General features: G+C 40.6%; 1 protein-coding gene across 3 annotated transcripts; it reads right to left on the bottom strand.

Annotated features, from left to right (window-relative positions):
- Nucleotides 1–4: 4 nt before the first annotated feature.
- Nucleotides 5–18671, bottom strand: MRPL39 (mitochondrial ribosomal protein L39). 3 transcript variants are annotated; one of them, XM_036445817.2, is made up of 11 exons: nt 18528–18670; nt 17211–17417; nt 14738–14877; nt 12681–12780; nt 10638–10705; nt 9651–9763; nt 7191–7256; nt 6160–6313; nt 3456–3503; nt 115–150; nt 5–78 (listed from the first exon to the last, which is right to left on the bottom strand). In XM_036445817.2, exons 1-11 carry the CDS (start codon nt 18589–18591, stop codon nt 61–63), a joined length of 1014 nt encoding a protein of 337 aa, XP_036301710.1. In that variant the 5' UTR covers nt 18592–18670; the 3' UTR covers nt 5–60. The 3 variants fall into 3 exon arrangements, with proteins under 3 accessions (XP_036301710.1, XP_045441303.1, XP_036301711.1); XM_045585347.1 differs by having other exon boundaries at nt 5–150; nt 18528–18671; XM_036445818.2 differs by lacking the exon at nt 115–150 and having other exon boundaries at nt 5–104; nt 3452–3503.
- Nucleotides 18672–20897: the final 2226 nt, after the last annotated feature.

The following is a 20897-nucleotide window of genomic DNA, read 5'->3' as shown; positions in this document are numbered from 1 at the left end:
TATGTTACATAAAAAACTTTTATTTTAACTTACTATACATGTTTAAATTTTATGAAGCTACTAGGTAGATGCACTTTCCTCTGCAGGTTTAGTTTCATCTGCAGGTTTAGAAGCACTTTCCTCTGCAGGTTTAGTTTGATCTTCAGTTACCTGTAAAAACAGAAATAGCTTTACTTTTCTAATAAGCAGTTTTTGTTTTATCCTTCACCCACCATTTAAAAATCACTCCATAGTCCTTCTCTTCCAATGACCTTTGCCTGCCTCCTTCAATAGTAATTATAACTGAAAGTTAACTAGAAAGAGAGGAAAACTTATAAGGCCAAGTTCTCATTATAAATTATCAAGTAAAGCACAACTCCATTAAAAATATAACTATATAGCCTGAGGCTATATCTAGGCTTCTCCAGTTTGTCATTTTATTGGGAGGTATAATTCTATTTTGAACATAGAGTATTACAGGCTTAGTACTAATAGGTGTCCGTATGTTCATACAGTAAGTCCTCACTTAATGACATCAATAGGTTCTTCGACTTAAATCAAACTGCGCATAAAGAAACGAATAATACTGTAAGCTAACTGATACAACAACAGTTAATTTTCTACAGCATCTCATCTTTATAACAAAACATTAAAATGAAGGAAACAACCTGCTGTGTATTACTCTATGTCACTTAGACACATCAATTAAATAGGACTAATCTATTCCTTATCACCTAAAAACTTGCCTCACTTCCTGCATTATCTATTTCAATGAAGGCTCAACACAGTTGCTCACACTGGGCATTGGTGAATCCACAATTCTGTTACCTGATAGTCCATCAACAGTCCTAACTCTACCTTAGTAACTTTCACAGCCATTCTCGCTGCCGTGCCTGAACTTGAGAACCTCATCATCTCCTATCTTCCTAAGAAGAGTGCTCACTGAAGTTGCAGCTACTTTCCACACCACCCCCAGAATGAGCTTTTAAATCAATCAACAGGAATAGCTGCCAATAGGTCACTACCTGTTAAAATTCTCATGACCCAAATCACCTTCAGGAGGGGGATGCAGAAGCTAAGTCACCTTTAGGAGGGGAATGCAAATTCTAAATTGGGGAAGATGAGCCCTTGATACACTGTTTCAACAAATTTCATGTGACTGATTGTACAGTTAGATTCGTCTTACATTCACCATGCTCTCCTTACCTCCATGCCTCTATACAAATATCACCCCCAACGCATCCCCCAGCAAATTACCTGCCTGGCCCACTTTCATTCATCCTTTACAACCAGCTGAAGAGACTCTGATTGCTGGGAACCTTCCTTAACCAACCCCCCAGCTTGGTCTGGGTTCCATTCCTCTGTGGGAGCCCCAGAGGTACTCCTGAACTGTCTGCTTATGTCTAGTTACTGCATGAAAGTAACTTCCGTGGAGAAAGTGAATTGATTTTATTCATTTTTGTATGCACAGGTTCTGCCATAAAAACACTTGGTAAGTCCATGTTAGCTGAATCAATGATCATATGTTTAACCTTTTAGGAAACGGCTCTAGGGTCAAGCATCAGGCTGACCTGTGGCAGGGCCACAAACAAGTCCCAGCCCGGAGGCCAGAGCTCTCCTGGCATAATTAAGCCTGGCCTTGTAGCCCTCCCTAATTCCTTCCTAAGTAGCTGACGGGCTGTGGGAGGTACAGCAAGTGTTGACGAAACAAGAACATGTGTATACTTGTTAATCTACCCTTGTTTTAATCAGAATATAAAATGAAGCATCGGCTTGCAGGCTGGGTCTTTTGTGTCCTCAGCCAGGCCTGGGAGAGCCACCGGGCCCCAGCTGTATTCTCTGGTCTGTCTTTTCTTCAGTCCTTCACCGCCCCCCCTCAGGTTCACCTTTGGCCGTGCTGGCGCGGCACATAACCTACTCTTTTTATTTATTTTATTTTATTTTTTTAATATATTTTATTGATTTTTTACAGAGAGGAAGGGAGAGAGTTAGAGAGCAAGAAACGTCGATGAGAGAGAAACATCGACCAGCTGCCGCTTGCACACCCCCCACCAGGGATGTGCCCGCAACCAATGTACATGCCCTTGACCGGAATTGAACCTGGGACCCTTCAGTCCGCAGACCGACGCTCTACCGCTGAGCCAAACCGGTTTCAGCTAACCTACTCTTTTTAGACAAGCACAATGGACAGTAGAAGAAACCTGAACCAGAATTAATGTTTCTACAGTCTAGGTTCCTATGTCTGCTATTTTCCTGCATTTTTTCCCCCTGCTTTAAAGTATTCAGTTATTTTCCCTTCTTGAGTTTCCCTTACTTTACACTCATTCCTTCTCTTTCCTTCATCTAAAATGTTCATTGTAACCAACCAAAAAGACAAAGTTATTCAGTCCATTCAAATATATTCTCTCATCAAAATTACATAAATTTTACACAAAACCATTGTGACTAACAATAAGTTCTACCTATAAGTTTATTAATAAAAACTAAGTATAAACATCATCATAAAAATAATCAATAAATAATTATTGGGTAAGCCCCTGTATGCCAAATGTTGGGCTCAAAATTTGGGATTATACATATCAATATATAACAAGCCCTGAATGGGTTAACAGACTGAGTGTAAATGCACTAGCAAAAACAAGCAGAAAACAACATGAGGAGGTATATAATCCCCGAAATTGTACAAATGGATATTTGGTAAGCAAGTATTCTGAGAATGTTTCATGGCGAAGGTATTGAAGAGTAGAATGAAAATAGACAAAAAGAGAGTGGGAATGAAATCCAGATGGAAGAACTGCGGGAAAGAAATTAATAAACTTGAAGACAAGTTTGATGTGTGCTGATTAGTATGTTTGCAAGCTTGATGGAAAATTAGGGGAACCAGGAAAGGCTTCATGTGATGCGGCTGGATTACACAGGACATCTATCAGATAATTTAAGTAAAATATCAACGCCTAACCTATGAAAGGTTGACTAGGGACAGTAATGGTCAAGAAAAATCATCATTCCTACTTATGAAATCTAAATGGTAATGACAGCATAAACTACAAAAACGCAAGTATTTAAATTTGTTTTTCAGGACATTTGCACATTTAATGTCAATAGTCAAGACAGTTTTAAAATATATCTGACAAATCTTTATCCTTGATGTTCATTAGGTATACAAAAATATTACTGTAAGACCCAATTAACACCATACAACCTTTAAGAACTATTACTACTATATCGAATATTCTTATTTCTCTTCAAGTTCTCTAGTATCATTTCCATATTAATAAACAAACTCAAAAGAGGATTACAAACTATAATTTTTCTCTTACCAAAATACTGCTGGGTAAACAACCATAAAACTGCTTTAGCTACTGAGATAACTAATTTATTTTTTTCTTCCTTTCTCTTTCTTTTTTTGTTGTTATTGCTTAATTTCAATGAATGTCTTTGTAGAAGAGTACTCACTGGCTGTTAAAAACACTTACCAATTTCCGAGACCTTTCCAATAGCTTAGTCCATATCGTATAATGTGCCTTGAAAAGAAAAGGTTTATTATGAAAAATAAATCAGTAAAGTTAAAATAAAAGGGGCTGAGTCTTTGTTTATATATTTATACATACACACACATACACACACACACTAGAAGCCCAGTGCACGAAATTTGTCCACGGGAAGTCCCTAAGCCCATCCTGCACTCTCTCCAATCTGGGATCCCTCAAGGGATGTCTGACTGCCCATTTAGGCCAGGATCGGGCAGTTGGACATCCCTCTTACAATCCAGGACTGCTGGCTCCCAACTGCTCGCCTGCCTGCCTTCCTGATTGTCCCTAACCACTTCTGCCTGCCAGCCTGATCACCCCCTAACCACTCCCCTAACAGCCCGATTGATGCCTAACTGCTCCCCTACCAGCCTGTTTGCCCCTAATTGCCCTCCCCTGCAGGCCTGGTCCCCCCAACTACTCTCCCCTGCAGGCCTGGGTCCACCCAACTGCCCTCCCCTGCAGGCTTGATTGCTCCCAACTGCCCTCCCTTGCAGGCCTGGTCCTTCCCAACTGTCCTCCCCTGCTGGCCATCTTGTGGCAGCCATATTGTGTCCACATGGGGGCAGCCACCTTGTGTGTTGGGGTGATGGTCAATTTGCATCTTACACACCTCTTTCCCCCAGAGAGGAAGGAAAAGGGAGAGAGAGATAGAAACATCAATGATGAGAAAGAATCACTGATCAGCTGCCTCCTGCATGCTCCATACTGGAGATCAAGCCCGCAACCCAGGCATGTGCCCTTGACCAGAACTGAACCCGGGACCCTTCAGCCTGCAGGCTAACGCTCTAACCACTGAGTCAAACCAGCTGGGTGGGGACTGAGTTTTTATACAGGTTCTAAACAAAACAAACACATAAAGAGTTAGTCAGTACTAATGAGGCTAAATGGTTATAAACATGGGTTAGACTCGCAAGGGTCCTCAAACTTTTTAAAGTGGGGCCAGATCACGATCCCTCAGAGAGCTGGAGGGCCGGACTATATGAACTACTAATTCCTACTGTAACACCTCGGCTGCGCTCACTGCCCAAAAAACCTGGCGGGCCGGATCAGACTCCTCTGCGGGCCGCATGTGGCCCGCGGGCCGTAGTTTGAAGACGCCTGGTAGAGTAAGGGAAAAGGTACCATGCAGAACAGCTGCTTTGTTTGGCATTCAAGAAGAAGTCTTAAGCCCTGAATATGCCATTCTTCCTCTGCTGTTCTTAATCACTACCGTCACTGAGAGCATTCCTTATAATGGAAGAAAAATCTGCCACCTTGCCCACAGACTATGGTTCTTTCCTTAAGTAGCCAGTTTCAACATGCTACAGTTATGGTTTTTCAAACCATAATCAAGCACAAGGAGAGGTTCATTAAGAACCGACTATGTCATCATCACACCGAAATGGCAGATCTAGAGATTAGCAAATCACCCTCAAGAACAAGTAAAAATAAGAGACAATAGTAAAACTGTAGAGCTAATTTCCTTAATCCTTCACAATCGTATGTAGCGGAGGATTAATCAGAATTCATTAATAAAAACTCAAAGTGCATAATGACCACATCAATTTTATTAAGTCAGTTGAAGGGGTTACTGAGGGACATGGGTGGGCCAGTGACCACTTCATAGTGAAGGAGCTGCTAATACTTATAATAAATGGTAAATTACTAACCATGTACATGCCAATCCTTCTGGAGAAAAGACCTGCGTTGGTATGTTTAAAGGGAAAACCATGCCTAACTCAGGCAGAATGAACAGCTGGTGCAGAAACCTTACAGCAGGGGAGGAGAACACACAGCCATTGGGCCATATTAAGGCCCCAGAAATTATTTGGTCTGGCCTTGCCAAGGCAATCCCAGATGGGACTCAGAATTCAATAAATTTAGAAGCTTTCTTCATAGCAACATAAATTTCTATTAAGTGAATGATGTTATAAATTTATTAATAAAAAATATATATAAGAAAAGAATTAGCAAGGGTGAGTGAGAGCAATATGGAACATGATAGACTTTGGCTTATGACTAGACTATCAAAATTAGGAAGAGCATGCCAAAATAAGGCCAAAGGGCATTCCAGATCTTACCAGTGTGCACTCCAGTATTCCTCGTGCACCCTCTCCTATACTAATTTGAAAGATTATAAATGCTCTCTCTCTTTTTATTTTTCCAACTAATGCTTCTCCTTCAAATTATGTTTACATCCTGTTTTTTATTATCTGTTTATATCCTGTTTTTAATTATGTTTTTAAATCATAAACTCAAGTTCATAAACCTTCATCATCATACAACTTAATAGAAATTAAAATGTTATATCCTTCATATTGGTATAAAAATCAAGACTAACTCATATGAGGGATATAATGATCAACATAATTTAATGATCAAGAATAGATCCAGAGACAAATGGTAGGGGAGGGATGTGGGGTTAGAGAACGACCAAAGGACTTGTATGCATGCATATTAGCATATCCAATGGACAAACACTGGGGTGGTGGGGGCTTGCCCAGGGTGGCAATGGCTAAGGGGGGGGGGGGGGGGGGGGGAGATGGGGAGGAGGATCAAAGTGGAAAAAGGAGACATATGTAAAACTTTAGATAATTAAAAAAAAAAATCAAGACCAAAATTACAACCATACCCAAATTGGATGACCTGAAACTTTCCCTTTACTTACTCTTAAGTGAACAGGCAAAGAGAGACCTTGAAATCTTCGTGTAAGACTTGACTCGGTGGCCTGCAGATTATGAACCGCTGACACTTCAAACTGGGAACAAATACTTGTTCTTGGAATAAGAGGGCCTTCAGTCACATCAATGAAGTCACCAAATCTGATTTGATTTTAAAAATAAACAAATAAAACCTCAAAATCAAATGATTTACAATACATTGGGGAGGGGGGATCTATCCATTCTCTTTACGTCCCTAACCAAGAGCATTCTACATATTTCATTTCAGTTTCAATGGCCATGACATAAAAATCTCAAGTGAAAAAGTTAAGTGAACCTTCTTCTAGATTAGATAAAACTTCTTCTAGATTACATATAACTTCTTTCTAGATTGATATAACTAGAGATTTTTAAGATCACTAAGCACATCATGCTATCAAGTGGATCCAATGTTTGAAACGAACAGCTTACAAGTTTACAACTCACTGCAGCAGGGTTTAGAATTCAGTATTTAGGACAGAAACAAAGAGGAGTTTCCTAGAGGAAAAAGTTAAGCCCAAATCAAGAAAATGTGAGGTTGAGTTAGCAGTCGCTGACTATGGAATGAGTTCACATGATGCACTGTCTTAGCGCTCTCACCCCCGAGTCGGAAAGCACATTCCGGTTTAACTTACTTATATATGTTACAAGTGTAACTACTCAGATTATCATGTGCAATTCATAATTATGCATATTTTGCTCAACTTCAAAATTATCTCTTAAAAATTACATTTTTAACAATGGTTTTCAAATCTTGAGATGCAGAAATAAAAATAACAATAAAATGAGGGACAGAAACCACAACTATTTCTGAAAATAATTTAAGACTCCCAATTATTACTCTATCTAAACAACAAACAAAGCAATAAAATAAGGTAATGAGAGTAACCAAGCAGGACACAAGTTCATCTTTTTTAGCTGTAAACTACATTCAGGTAGCAATAAAGCTAAACCTTACTATAAAATTAGCATAACAGCCACTTTTTCTATTTTTACTTACCTGTGCAGCCTGACTATTCTGTCAGGATTCTGAGATGCTTTCTCTTCTATGAGATCTACTTTATACCTGAGAAGCAGCAAGAAAAAATTTAATTAGTAAAATACAAAAAGGAGCCCAGCCAGCGTGGCTCAGTGGTTGAACAAGATCAAGGGTTTGATTCTTGGTCAGGGCACATGCCCGGACTGCAGCCTCAATCCCCAGTGATCAATGATTCTCTCTCATCATTTATGTTTCTCTCTCTCTTCCTCCCACTTCCTCTCTAAAATCAATAAAAATATATTTTTTTAAAAATACAAAAATGAGTTTAAAGAAACCCTTTCTCATCCTCCTCAGCCAGTTTTTGAAATAACGGTTTACATTTAGAATGGTTTACAGTCCACTTACTGCCACTCTCCTTCTGCCGGAGTCCCAAGCATTACTGAGGGAGCCAATTCCCTTGCATACGTATCCCTCCCCACCCACTTCGAAGAGATGCTTCTGTCCTCTGAGAGCCAAAGCCTGATCACTAACACATGAACCAGTCAAAACTCTTCCGATCTCTCAAACTTGCCCCCAAACCATCTCCTCCCTCCCTCCCTCACACAGCCAGTTAAGTTACCAAAGTCCTGCACGCCTCTGCTGGACTCTGGCAGCTTACAGGAAAGGCAAACCCTAGTGCACATGGCATGAAAGCCTACAGTGCCGTCCACTAAGGTAGCTATGGAACACTAACATGTAATCAGTCCCAACTGAAATGTGCCTCAGTGTAAAATACATACCAGATTCTGGAGACTTAGGATGAGAAGGAGAATATAAAATACCATTGCCATTTTTAATGTGGAAATAGCATTTTAAATATAGTTTAAATAAAATTTATGATTAACTTCACCTTTTTTTTATTGATTTTTTAGAGAGAGAAAGAGAGAGGGACAGAGAGTTAAAAACACCGATGAGAGAGAAACATCAATCAGCTGTCTCTTGCACACCCCCTACTAGGGATGTGCCCGCAACCAAGCCGACACTCTATCCACTGAGCCAAACCAGTTTCAGCAACTTCACCTTTTTTAAACTTTTTTTTAATGTATCTTATAGAAAATTTAAAGATAGTTCACATTTTTATATATAAATATTGATTTCAGAGAGGAAGAGGGAAAGAGATATAGAAACATCAATGATGCCAAAACTGGTTTGGCTCCGTGGATAGAGCGTCGGCCTGCGGACTGAAGGGTCCCGGGTACGATTCCGGTCAAGGGCATGTACCTTGGTTGCGGGCACATTCCCAGTAGGGGGTGTGCAAGAGGCAGCTGATCGATGATTCTCTCTCATCGATGTTTCTAACTCTCTATCCCTCTCTCTTCCTCTCTGTAAAAGATCAATAAAATATATTTTAAAAAATAAATAAATAATAATAAACATTTAAAAAGAAACATCGATGATGAGAGAGAATCATTGACTGGCTGCCTCCTGCATACCCCCAACTGGGGATCGAGACCACAACCCAGGCCTGTGCCCTTGATTGGAATAGAAACTGGGCCCCTTCAGTCCCAGGCTGATGCTCTATCCACTGAGCCAAACCAACTAGGGCAGCTCAGATTTTATTTCTATTGGGTAGCATGACCCTAGAATTTTGGCATGGTGATCTGATATATTCTGGTAATCCAAGGAATTTCTTATAGAATCAATGGTGGTTTGGTTCTATAGTACTACCTCAATATTTTTACTCTCATTCAGTTAAAATAGTGTATAAATACTGGTTTCTAAATACACTGGTTCCAGAATATGTTAGAAAAAAAAATAAAGAGTTCCACAGGTTAATACATTTGAAAATTATTGTTTTCTATATCCACTTTGGGAAGGTTTACAGTAAATTTTTTTATGTCACCATCCTCTGAATTCAGTATGTTTCTCAGTATATTAACTAAAGTCTAATGGGAGAATACTCCTGTCGCAAATCACTTTGAAAAATGCCAAGCCAGCGTATCAATTAGGGAGGCTTTTATGACTAATAAAAGCTCAATTTTTTTTATTTTTTTTCCAACAAAATTTGCTTTCATTTAGACTTTTTTTCCTGAATTTTTATATTCAGCTTTTAAGACTATAAAAACAATTTTTATTTTCAATCCTCACCCGAGGATATTTTTTCATTTATTTCCAGGGAGAGTGAAAGGGAGGAAGGAAGAGGAAGAGGGAGAGGAAGAGGGAGAGGGAGAGGGAGAAGAAAAGGATGAGGGAGAGGGAGTAAAAGAGAGAAATATCAATGTGAGAGAGACATATCATTTGGTTGCTTTCCATTTTCACACCAACCAGAGCTGGGACTTGACTGGGAATCTAACCACTGACCCTTCAGTGCACAGGCCAATGCTCTAATTGTTGAACCACACCGGCCAAGGCAAGAATATAAAAATTCTTAAGAACTGAATTTTCTATATTACATATAACTTTGGGAGGTTTAATTTCGCTTTAAAGAAAGCCAACACGTACCTGTTGTGTTGAAATATTTCTAATGCTACTTTTGCATCAACTTCCAATGTTTCAAATGGGAGGTCTTTATAAATTAAAGTAATAGCATCTTTTGTGAAAGAACGTAGGTTCTCCTTAAAAATGAAAAGTATTAACATTTGTAACAATTTCCTTAAAAGTATTTCAACATAAAGCAAGTTAACTAAATTATATGTTTAACACTGTAAATCCAACTAAAACAAAAGCAAACTAAATCTGTCAGGAAAGGAAGTTATTAATTTGCAATAATTAAGTATTTGGATCATGAAATATAGGGCTAGCAATTTCTCCCAACCCCACAAACTATAAAACTTGCAATGTATTTTTAATTAAGATATCAGCCCACATTAATAATTTTTAAAGACAATCCTATAAGAAATTTTAATAACAATTTCATTCAAATGAAATAACCTCATATTTACTACAATGATATAACAAGTAGGAATGCTAGTAAATAGTAAGATATAAAAGTCTGTTTACATTATGGGTAAAATTAAGCTTTTTAAGTGCATATGGAAAAATTGTTTATGTGATTCAGAAAGTTTCACTAGCAAATGTAATGCTACCATTAGCCCTGTGTAAAATATACCAAACTATACTGTGGGCATCCAAGTTTAAAGCTGTAGGCTCCCAACCACCACATTAACCAAGAGAGTTAATCTTCTATATTTTATATTCTGGTCATCTTGAAAACCAATATTTTAAAAAACAGTACAAGAAAGACAGCATTATAAGCAAAGGTCAAGCAGAACATAAAGCTTCCATACAACTGACCATGCTGTTGTGAGTGCCTTCGTTCATATGTCTCTATCTTAAATACACTGAAATAGTAATAACGATAGATAAGATAGATAGATTCATTCTTATAAATACCTCTAATTTCCAGTAGCATTCAACAATACTAACAGGAATCATTCTACCAAAGAAAAGCACAGACTCTAAAATTAATGCTCCAAAGGGTATACTTACTTTTGTTGGCATCCACTCATCAAGCCTCTTATCCAAAACTACATCATAGCAGAAAGCTCCAGCAATTACTGTGAATCCAACCAAAACAAAAGCAAAGTCAGATCTGTTAGGGTATAAAGTTACCAATTTGCAACAACTGAATATTTTAACCATAAAATGAAGGGTTAGCAATCTCTCCCAACTCTACAAATTATAAAAATATTACCAGTATCCCAGGTACTTGCCAGAGTTCTACTGACTTTCCCCCACCCAGAAAATTAACTAGTTTTGTACTTAAAATCATTTATTGAGATTTTCAACTATTTTTGTTTGTAAACACTTCTACGTTTTAAAAATGTGATCTATTGCAATAGTATACATACTATTGCAAAATCCTAGTTTTATCAAATTTACAAAAAATATAAACTATTTCATCTTCTCAAAATGATGGCCCTCTCCAAAGTCAGGGCCATTTCTGGTGACATAGTACAACCTAACTTGTACTGTAGCTTTCTCCAGAAGTCTATTTATACTCCCAGTTCATCATCCTCCATACGTTCGACTTGGAAATAAATGCTTCAGGTGGTAAGAAATAAACACAGAGACAACTAAATTACATAAAATTCACATTCAAGAGAAATATTCTCCTCTAATTCTATTACATTAATTATCGACAAATGGAATGTCGGTATGATGGTAATTTATACTAGAGAAAAATTATACTAGATGTACCATTTAATAATGTAGGTTTTTTTTCAATAGATGGAGTTACACATATGTTGATATATATGTGATTTGATATGTATGCTATTTTTTTGTATTGACAGCAAGCTTAAAAACTTCATCTGTCAAATTCGCTGAAAGTATTAACATCATAGACATTTTTACACTTAAAAATTTCATGCCAAAAAGAGCATTTGCGGGAAGTTTTAATTCATTACTTTTATTTTAAAGAAAAAGTTACTGTATGCTTTGGAAAGCCTATGGTGAACATGCTCCATCTCTAGATACTTGTGAACACTGGTTTAAACGCTTTAAAAGTGATGATTTCAATGTGAAAGACAAAGAACGTCCAGGTCAATCGAAAAAGTTTGAATATCAACAATTACAAGCATTATTGGATGAAGATGCGTGTCAAACTCAAAAACAACTTGAACAAAGATTAATTGCTGCTCAGCAAACAAGTTCCCATCATTTACATGCAATGGGAAAGATTTTAAAGGAAGACAAATGGGTACCACATCAACTGAAGAAAAGACAAATGGAAAACAGAAAAGTCATCAGTAAAATGTTGCTTCAATGGCACAAAAGAAAGTCTTTTTTTCATCAAATTATAACTGGCGATGAAAAGTGGATTTATTTTGAGAATCCAAAATGCACAGAATCATGCGTTGATCCAGGTCAACCATTAACATCAATTGCAAGGCCAAATTGCTTTGGAAAGAAGACAATGCTCTGCATTTGGTGGGATCAGGAAGGTGTGGTGTATTATGAGCTTCTAAAACCAGGTAAAACGGTTAATACTGATCGCTACCGACAACAAATAATCAATCTGAAACACTCTTTGATCATGAAACGACCAGAACTGGCAGAAGACATGGCAAAGTAATTTTGCTTCCATGATAATGCACCATCACACACTTCAAAACCAATTAAAGAGACGTTAAAAGATTTTGCCTGGGAAGTATTAACTTATCGCAGACCTTGCTCCTTCATATTACCAATTGTTTCAATGGATGGAACACGTACTTTCTGAGCAGCACTTCAAAATGTACAAAAAAAATGGAAAATTGGGCCTCTGAATGGTCTGCCTTAGAACAAGAAAAGTTCTATTGGGACGGTATCCACAAATTACCTGAAAGATGGGGGAAATGTATAGCTAATGATGGACATTACTTTGAATAAAGCAGTTTTGATGCTCCTCTTGAAATTATCGTGTTTTCTTTGATTACAAAATCTGTCATTATTAACCAGTATACCTAGTAAATGAACTCTGTACAACAGCAAAGATAGGTACCAAAATACTCAATGATTAAAAAAAGCATATTTATATGTGTACATTACCAGGCACTTCTGGAGCTCTGACCAAATTGACCAAGTATTCGTCTTTGAATGCCCTCTCTATCACACAGCCCATCATCATGGCACAAGACCGCCAATAAGCCTAGAGAAATAAATGTACAAAGATTCACTGAGATCTAGTCAACATTAACATTTAGGTTGACTTTCGACTTAGGAAACATTTCTCAAGTATCTGTCCATCCTCAGCACATAGCAATAAGGACCATCAGTCCATAACATTATCTATGCCGAGCTAAAACCACAAAAGAAAGAAACACCAACTTCGTGTTGTTCGCAATGTTTCTGTGCAAGATACCAGACACTATGTTTATCAACTGATAGTTTTATTATCTGGTAATAACTTTACTTTTCACCCAGGATCAAGTTAACTTGTTAATAAACATATGCTAAAGCAAAATAAATATATTTATATATACCTGTCTATAACATTTGTAAATATGGAGGGAAAACTCAACTTTCTAGTATTATTTATGATTCCTATCCTATACCTAACATCATGTACGTCACTCACATTAAACATATTTACAGCAAAGCAACCTCATTTTCCTAACACTCTTTGATCCACAGACATCCTCATACAGTACAAAGCAATGACCTTGTTGGAGTCGTAGAGAAGCTTGAGTCCTGCACACCTGCCCACCTTATGCCCCATAAAAGCACTACTATGGCTGAGCACTGACTTTTATCAGCCCTTTTCCACACCCGAGGACAGGAGTGAGCTCACCTGGCTGTGCGGCAGATTGCTCCAGAATGTATTCTACAGAACCACATTGCATACACTAAAATTAAGTATAAACATGGGCCTTGAAGGCAAGTAGCAAAATGTACTTCTTCATCCGTGCTACACAAATGTTTGTAATGTCTGCTGAACTCCAGAGACAGAATGCCTAAGTTCAAATCCAGGCTCCACGGCTTCCTAATCTGGCAATCTTGGTCAAGCTAGTGAACCTCTCAGCTGATTTGTCAGGAAAATAGAGATAATAGCACCTATTTTACAGAATTTTTATGAGGATTAAATGAGTTAATACCCATAAATCATCTAAGACAGTACCTGATACATAATACATATTCAATGTTGGCAATTACTATTGTCTGTCACTTTCTTATTTATGTACTTTATTAATTAAATACCTGCTTTGCCAGTTAAGGACAGAGTCCCATAGGGACATGATCCCTGACTTAACAAGGCCAAATTAAATATAATATTGTAATATAATATTGTACCTAGAATTTAAGTTAAAATATTTTACCTAGAGACATTAGCCACGTGTTGTGAGGTTCTAGAAGAAAGAGATTAATTCCACCAAGAAGTAACTAAGGAGGTTCTACAACGCAGGTGGCATTTTAAAAGATTAATAGGATTTTAAAAGGGAGGAAAGAAAATACTCAGAGTTGAAAGGAGAACTTCAACATAGGCAAGTAGGATAGCAAAGGATAAATTATGACCAAGTCCTCTAGTGTAGCTGGAGCAAAGAGGAAGTGGAAAGACGCATTGGGAGGTGAGGCTCGAAGGTAAGCTGAGGTCAGATCACACAGGTCAGTTCCTGGAAAGTCATGTGAACAGTTATGTAGGCAAGTTCTTTAGGGGTAAGTGACATGAACCTAGTCATGTCACTTAATAAAATTCTTACAGGACTATTAAGAATGCTTTAGTATTAAAAAAAAAAAGGGGGGGGGGGGTGGAAGCAGAGAGTTAAAAAGTTTTTTAAATAATTCAGAGATGTTCAAAGATTGTATTCCAACAGTAGCATGGGAATGAAATCACTCACTATATAGAGGGTGATCAATAAGTGTCAACTGAACAAAGACATAGATGTAAAAGGCATGCCCTATCACTTCCTCAAATAAAAATACAGAGAAATGGTATTATCTAAACTATGAAAATGCCTAATCTAACAAGTAAAACACAGTGTAGTACAGGACAAGACCTTGGCTATATTTGCACATTTCATGTTCCACAGAAAATAGATTTTCCTAAAAAGGAGAAAGAAAACACTAGGTGTAAGGGCGGGGGAAAGAGAATATGGAAACAGAAATACCTTATTAACTTCTTCTGGATCACGATCTTTGAAAGTAAGAAACTGAATTTCGCAGGGCTTGGTCAAAGGCTTATACATGTCCCACGGCTGTCCGTCTACCAGAGCCAGAATGGACTTCTTGCAGTACCACTCACTTAAATCTAGAAATTTAATAGATTGAAGGTTAAAATCTAACAAAATTCAAAGTGAGAAACTATATGTTTAAGTGCTACATTATGAAATAAAACAATAAAAGGCAAGATTCTGCAAGTTGTCTTTTTTTTTGTGGGGAGGAGGGAACATAAAAATATTATATATTACACCTGTAACCAATAAAAAAAGTACTACTCAACCCACCCAATATATTGTTGCTTATTAACAAAATTATCCAAACCATGTACAAAACTCATAAAGGCTGAGTCAAGTTTGAAATTAACTTGTCAATAATTAATAAAACAATTTTCTAAGAGCTACACTGAAATATTCAGAGAGCAGCAGCCTGGACACATTCGTATATATGCACACACAACTTAAAGGAAGAATGTATAACTATACTTTCACAGTAAATCTGTTCTAGGTGTGTTTGGGGTCTTGCTTCCAAACTCTCTCTTACTTCCCTAATTAGATGGTTTTCAAGTACACAGCTACTCAAAGCAGTGGTCACACTATAGGGTCTAAGTTACCGTATCACCCACTGCATCAATGCCATAAAGGCAGGGATCGTGTCTATTCTTGCTCACCCATCAGCATGTCCAGAGCCTCGCACCAGGCCTGAAATGTACAAGGTACTCAGCCTAACTTCACTGACCGACAGAAGGTATGAATAACAAGCAAGTCTCAGGGCAGGGGTCATGCTGAGCGTGGTTCAGAACTTCATTCATCTCTACTCGATGTGAATAAAGATCCGTAAGGGCCTGAGCTTCTCATATCCTCCTCTGTAATCCAGATACCTATCACATAGCAGAGGGTCAATAAATGCTCAAAAAAAAATAAGTAAACAAGCCGAAACCAGTTTGGTTCAGTGGATAGAGCGTCAGCCTGCAGGCTGAAGGGTCCCAGGTTCAATTTCGGTCAAGGGCATGTACCTAGGTTGCGGGCACATCCCCATTGGGAGGTGTGCAAGAGGCAGCTGATGGATGATTCTCATCGATGTTTCTAGCTCTCTATCCCTCTCCTTTCCTCTCTCAAAAAAAAAAAAAATCAATAAAATATTTTTTTAAAGTAAACCATTATCATAAATACTAATTCAAATGTCAGAGTAAACAAACATTGAGAGTGTACACTTTATGGGCCAACTTAAGCTGATAACTAAAGTCACTGAAATGGAGTCATTACCGAATTTTTCCAAAAGTTTGAACAATGCAGCTACTCATCTACTTAAGTGAGCACATGGGTGTATAACTATTTGGGGTGGGGCTTACATTTAAATACTATCAGTTCTACCAAATCTACTACACAAGCATTCTGATAAAAAATAAAAACGTAGCAGTCCCATTCCCTTCGCTGCCACACCACATCACACACAACAAACATGCTTACCCCAATCACATCCACCACAAGCGCATTTGCACGCTCACATTTACCACATTCATGCAAATGGAAACAAAAACACAGCACACAAAGAGGCAAGTGGTACGGAGGTCATTTACGTTAGCCTCTGAGGACTAGGAAGGAAAAGGAGCCAAACTAGCTGGTCACTGCAGCCAGGGCAGTCCCTTCACCCCAAATGCTTTACCGAGACCCTCATGGTGACTGAGCACCGCCTAAAGGGGACAAGCTAGCCCAACCAGTGTGGTTCGGTGGTTGAGCGTCCACCTGTGAACCAGGAGGTCATGGTTCAATTCTCAGTCAGGGCAGATGCCCCGGGGTTGGGCTTGATCCCCAGTGTGGGGCGTGCAGGAGGCAGCCGATGAATGAATCTCTCTCATCATTGATGTTCCTATCTCTGTCCCACTCACCCTTCTCCCTTCCTCTCGAAAATCAATAAAATGTAAATACATAAATAAAAATAAAAGGGACAAGCCAGCCTGATCAGTGTGGCTCCGTGGTTGAGCATCAACCTATGAATCAACAGGTCATGCATGGTTCAATTCTCCCCGGTGTCAGGCTTGATCCCCAATGTGGGGCGTGCAGGAGGCGAGCCGATCAATGAATCTCTCTCATCACTGATGTTCCTATCTCTGTCCCACCCACCCTTCTCCCTCCCTCTCTGAAACCAATAAAATTTAAATACCTAAATAAAATTTAAAGGGGCAAGCTAATGGTAACAATGTTTTCAGGTCGGCACTCTTCTACCCTAGACTTAGCCAGATTCATGCAAACACTAGCACCAGCTGAGCATGACGGGACCAATCTTTGGAGCCCCACGGCACCCCCAGGAGCTGGAGCCCCAGGGAGCGGACAACAAGGTGCCAGAGGGAGGAGACCCCCCGGGGACCTTCAGAGAGCAGCCGCAGCCTCCTCTCCTCGGCACCGCTGTAAATACATTACTTACGCATGGCACAACTGTACGGCGTGGAGACGTTCTTATTCATCACAAACGTGGTGCCAGCGTCCGTTTTCCCAACGAGTTTAACCTCGATCTTCTCCACCCGCGGAGTGAGCGATGCCTGCCTGTCTTTCTCTCTATTGAAGACGTCGTTCTGCATTTCGATCAGTTCGGTCGGGGACAGCTGAGAAGCTGCGGAGGTTGCTATCCATCCTGCGCAGAGATAACGGTACATCAAGACGCGGGAGGAAGGAAGGGATGACCCTGCGGTGCTCCCACCTCCCCATTTCCCTACAACAGTGTTTCCCAAACTTCTCTCATGATGAGAATCACCTGGTGGAGTTGTTAAACTACAGATTCCTGAATCCCAACTAAGAAGTGCTAAACCAGAATTTTTGAGAACATATACGTAAAATTGTACAATAAATAAAATTTTTAAATAAAATTGTACAATTTTACCTATATGTTCCCAAAAATTCTGGTTTAGCACTTCTTAGTTGGGATTCAGGAATCTGTAGTTTAACAACTTCACCAGGTGATTCTCATCATGAGAGAAGTTTGGGAAACACTGCCCTACAACAAGGAAGTGAACATGAACGGGACACAACAGACCGGTGGACGCCGCTGGCCCAAATGCGTGCAGCGACCCAATGAAACCAAATTAAATCACGAGGACGCCCCCTCCCCGGCCCTGACCCTCGCCAGGACTCCCGCTTGGCGCTTTGGCCTCCGCCGGACCTGCAGACCCCGCCGATGTCCTCCGTCCGGTTCCCGTCGGTGACTTACTACGAGGGGCCAACAGGGACCGGGAAAGGGGCCAAACTAGAGCCGTCGCTGGGAAGGTGAGCCAAACTGTCGCTGTGATAAGGCCTTGGGGACAAAAGTCCCCAAATCTGGGCGGGAAACGCTGAGCTTATTTTCGAAACTCCAAAGAGCAGGACTCGAATCTTTCCAATCTTTCCAAAAATCGGGACTTAAAATTAAGACGCCACGGGTCGCGGGCAAAATTGTTGAAAATCGAGACTGTCCCGCCAAAAGCGGGACGACCTGGTCACAAGATGCAAAGGGGAACGAGGACATGGTGCACCGGGACGTGGGCTCCTTTGCAGAGGCTCCCCAAGCTCCAAGGCCACCCGCCCCCGTCCTCCGCGCCCCCGGGATCTGCACCCTCAGGCCCGGAGGGGGCCCCGGTCGCCGCAGCCGGGACTTTAGAGCCGCCTCCGCCTCGAACCTGCAGGACCTCACGGGGCCCGCCTCCGGCCCAACCTGGGCGGCCCCATCCTCTAAGCCCCGCTGCCCGCCCGCACGGCCGCTGGAACTCACGCCAGCCCGCGCCGCCCCCGGGGACGGCCCGCCAGAGCCGCGACCCGCAGAGCCCCACGGCCATCGCTTCCGCCCCGACCGCAGGCGCCGCCGCGCGCTGGTTCCTCCTGGGTCCGCTTCCCCCCGGAAACGCGGAGCGCGCACTCGGGTTCCGGGGACAGTTCCGTTCCGGCCCCGCGCTCGGGCTGCGCGCCACACGCGTCCTCACCCTCCCCCGTCTGCGGGTTCGAGCCCGGCCCACGAGCGAAATGCTTGCTTCCCGCAAACAATATGCTTCTGGGGAGAGACATTGGCAAAAGGCAGCTTCCGTTTACTCTTGCTTTCGGGGTCAGCCCGGCGGGCCACGCTGATGACATCTTCTAGTTCGTGGCTTAGCTCGCGGTTTTGCAAGGATGGGTGTTTAGGTCGCCTGCACCGGGTCTGCGCCCGGGTACCCCCATTTATTTAGCCAGGATGTCTCTGTTCACTTAATAGATTTTTCAGTGGCCCTAGCTAGTTTGGCTCAGTGGATAGAGCGTCAGCCTGCGAACTGAAGGATGCCCGGTTCCATTCCGGGTAAGGGCACATGCCTGGGTTGCAGGCTCCATCAAATGGGAGGGGTACTGGACGCAGCCAATCAATGATTCTTTCATCATTGGTGTTTCTATCTCTCTCCCCCTCTCCCTTCCTCTTCGAAATTAATGAAAATGTTTGTGTGTGTGTGTTTTTAAATAGATATTTGGGTGAATGAATGAATGAATGAACGGATGCCCTTGCAAAAAGTTGCAGAGCAACTAATTCCTTTGTCATACCAGAGTGTTACTGCTATTGAAGTAAGCATTCCATAGGTAAAGTGTGGGAATGCTCTTATTCAGCTCTAGCTGGTTTGGCTCATTGGGCAGAGCATCTGCCTGGGAGCTGAAAGGTCCAGGGTTTGATTCCAGTCAAAGGCAAATACATGCCCAGGTTTGTGGGCTCCATCCCCAGAAGGGGGCGTGCAGGGGGCAACCAGTCAATGATTCTCTCTCATCACTGATGTTCCTATCTCCCTCTCTCTCCATCTATGAAGTCAATGAAAATATATTTTTTAAAAAAAAAAAAAAGAAATGCTTTTATTCAAAGTTGTTCAACGCTGAGACTTTGCTCGAGGCGTGCAAATTGACAAATGCAGCCCTTGGCTTTTTCCCCCTCGGCTCTTTGACTTGCAATGAGAATATACTACCACCAGGGGGAAGCACCGAGCTTAGGAACATGTAATAAAACAGGGAACTGAGCTAAAATGTTTGAAAGCCACAAACTCCAGTTATAAAAGTACCATGGATGTAATGTATAACATGGCGACTATCATTAACAGTGCTGTATTGTATATTTGAGAGCTGCGAAGGGAGTAAGTCCTGAAAGTTCTCATTACAAGGAAGAAAAAACTTTATTACTTTATGAAGTGATGGATGTTAACTTATTGATTTTGCAACATGTACCTTAAACCTAAGCAGTGTTGCATATCACTTATAAAACTTAAATTTTAAAAAGAACCATACCTAGATAGACCTGCCTACATGACCCGGAATTTATTTCACAACTGTGCAGGGAAAGTGTAATTTATCTTCACTTTTAAAGTGAGAAATGCAAGAGTTGTTATTCAAATATTTTGATTTTACATTTTAAAATTAGTGCACATGTTCTTGCTTGGAAAATTTTTTAAAAAAATACATTATAAGGTACCCCAGTGAAAAGTCTCTCCCCCAGCTCTTTTCCCCATTCACAAGTTCTTACCAAAACCTCCCATAGGATGGCACCATTATTACAATAATTTCTTGTGTATACTTGAGAGCTCTTGATGCCTCTCTCTGATAATTCAAATATAGACATAGAGTTAAATGGGTAAGGATTTTATTGGGGGAAATACCTGTGAGAGACAACGGGAAGAAGCCAAGTAAGATTGACTGCACGTGAAATGGAGAAGGAAGGAAGGTAGAGTGGAGGCATTCTTGAAGACTTGTGCAACCTAAAGAAGATTCCTTAGCGGGAGGCGAAGGTCTTGAGCCAAAGTCAAACAAAAGAGGGGCCCAGTGTCCCAGGAGCAGGGGTGCCTCACAATCCCACCACACTCAGACTTCAGCTAGGAGCTGGGCGGGGGGCAAGTCTGAGCAAACATGATGGATGTCCTTCATGTCATAGTTTTGTCAACAACTGGGGAATTCAGTCAGTCATGCTCCCTGTAAGTGAAGGTTAGTGAAGCACAAATAAGCTGTATTTCCTAAATCAAATAATGGAAGAAGCACTTGCTACGTGTTTACATTCCCTGCATAGTCACACACACACACACACACACACACACACACACACACACACACATGTGCTTCCACCTGTCCTGACAGGTGAGAATGGACT

This window comes from Pipistrellus kuhlii, unplaced genomic scaffold (assembly GCF_014108245.1).
Source record: "Pipistrellus kuhlii isolate mPipKuh1 unplaced genomic scaffold, mPipKuh1.p scaffold_m20_p_2, whole genome shotgun sequence".
NCBI classification, from domain to species: Eukaryota; Metazoa; Chordata; class Mammalia; order Chiroptera; family Vespertilionidae; genus Pipistrellus; species Pipistrellus kuhlii.
Note: the sequence above shows the minus strand (reverse complement) of the source record. Positions and strands in the feature narration are given on the sequence as shown.